The sequence below is a fragment of the Rhagoletis zephyria genome, unplaced genomic scaffold (genome assembly GCF_001687245.7).
Source record: "Rhagoletis zephyria isolate East Lansing unplaced genomic scaffold, Rhagoletis_zephyria_1.1 Rzeph_scaffold_45500, whole genome shotgun sequence".
NCBI lineage: Eukaryota > Metazoa > Arthropoda > Insecta > Diptera > Tephritidae > Rhagoletis > Rhagoletis zephyria.
The window spans coordinates 1,023-2,340 of record NW_016202555.1 but is presented as its reverse complement, the minus strand read 5'-3'; the positions used below and the strand labels follow the sequence as shown (position 1 = coordinate 2,340).

The following is a 1,318-nucleotide window of genomic DNA, read 5'->3' as shown; positions in this document are numbered from 1 at the left end:
CGTCGACGTGATCTTCTCCGGGCACGAGCACTTCTACGCCCGCTTCCTCCCGCTCTTCAACTACACCGTCCAGGGCGGCTCCCAGGGGACGTCATACACCAACGCCCATGCGCCGGTGCACATCACCACTGGGTCGGCGGGCAACCGCGAGAACCACCCGCCCTTTAACCCGCACCTGAAGAGCTGGGTCGCGGAACATCATTATGACTACGGTTTTACGAGACTCAGCTTCCAGGGCGGCGGTGATCGCATTCTGCTGGAGCAGACCTCCGATGATAGGAACGGCACCGTCATTGATCACGTTGACATCATCAAGACCACCGTTCTGCCTCACTGGCTCCTCTGAAAAAGAGGGAGAGAGCTGGNAAGTGAAATGGTAGAAAAATGAGTAAAGTTGACGCTTACAAATTCCACTCACCTTTATTCCCCACCGGTCGTCATCGTGTTCGTAGTTGCCGTAGGAGTTCTTGATCACCAGATGGGTCGGTGTCCAGCCTGGGGAAGAGAGATTTTAGATTTTGAGTTACCTTTGTTATCAAACTTTTCCGCTTACCCGTTATGAGCATGGCGTGATCGGGCATCGGCGCCGCCGTCGTATTGCAGGCAAAGTTCATCTCGCCGGCCAGCTGCAGCCAGCGGCTGTCCATGGGCGCCCGAAAGACGGTGGTCACCGGGCCGTACTTGTAGACGATCTTCTTCAGCCGCTGCAGGGAGCCCTCGCCCTCCAGGCCGTATTCCTTGGCAAAACCCCTCATTCGGGTCGCCTCCTGGGAGGGCGTCAGGGGCAGGCACTTCTCCTTGTGAAGCTACCGGTAAACAGAAAAGATAAACAAAAGGCGAGTTTCTATTTCTATTTCTATTTCTCTGCTTGTGTTTACCTTGGGCGGCGTCTCGTAGTCCTTCCTCGTAAAGTCGTACTGCTCTGCGTCCTTCTGGTAGACGATGCCGTGCGCCTCCATGAACATCCGATAGACGGTCTCCACCTGGCCGCCCACCTGGGGGGCGTCATTGTAGCCCAGCTTCGCCAGGCAGTTGTAGGCGTCCTTCTCGCTGAAGGAGACGTTCCGGCGGCCCCTGTGGCTCAGCATGAAGGCCGACTTGACGGCGCTGAGGGCGGCGAAGAGGTAGCAGGTCTAGGAAATGATCGATGATGATGAAATGCATGAAAAATGGTCAAAGAAATTACCTGAGCACCGCCCTGATTCTTCACCACGCTGACCACATCCAGGTCGCGGTAATCGAAGGAGCTGGGAAGCACACTGTCGGCAATGTCGTCCACATCGAAGCTGTCGTACATGATGCTGATCTGCGGACCGCC

The 1,318-nt window shown here is 56.2% G+C and overlaps 1 protein-coding gene across 1 annotated transcript; it reads right to left on the bottom strand.

The window, feature by feature from the left end:
* Positions 1-418: 418 nt before the first annotated feature.
* On the bottom strand, positions 419-1,297 carry LOC108355411 (cathepsin K-like; the record flags this gene model as incomplete). The annotated part of the gene is made up of 4 exons (XM_017606572.1): positions 1,187-1,297; positions 879-1,133; positions 554-806; positions 419-495 (listed from the first exon to the last, which is right to left on the bottom strand). Coding segments are annotated over exons 1-4 (696 nt in total), but the record flags the coding sequence as incomplete, so codon positions are not given.
* Between the last annotated feature and the right edge of the window lie 21 nt (positions 1,298-1,318).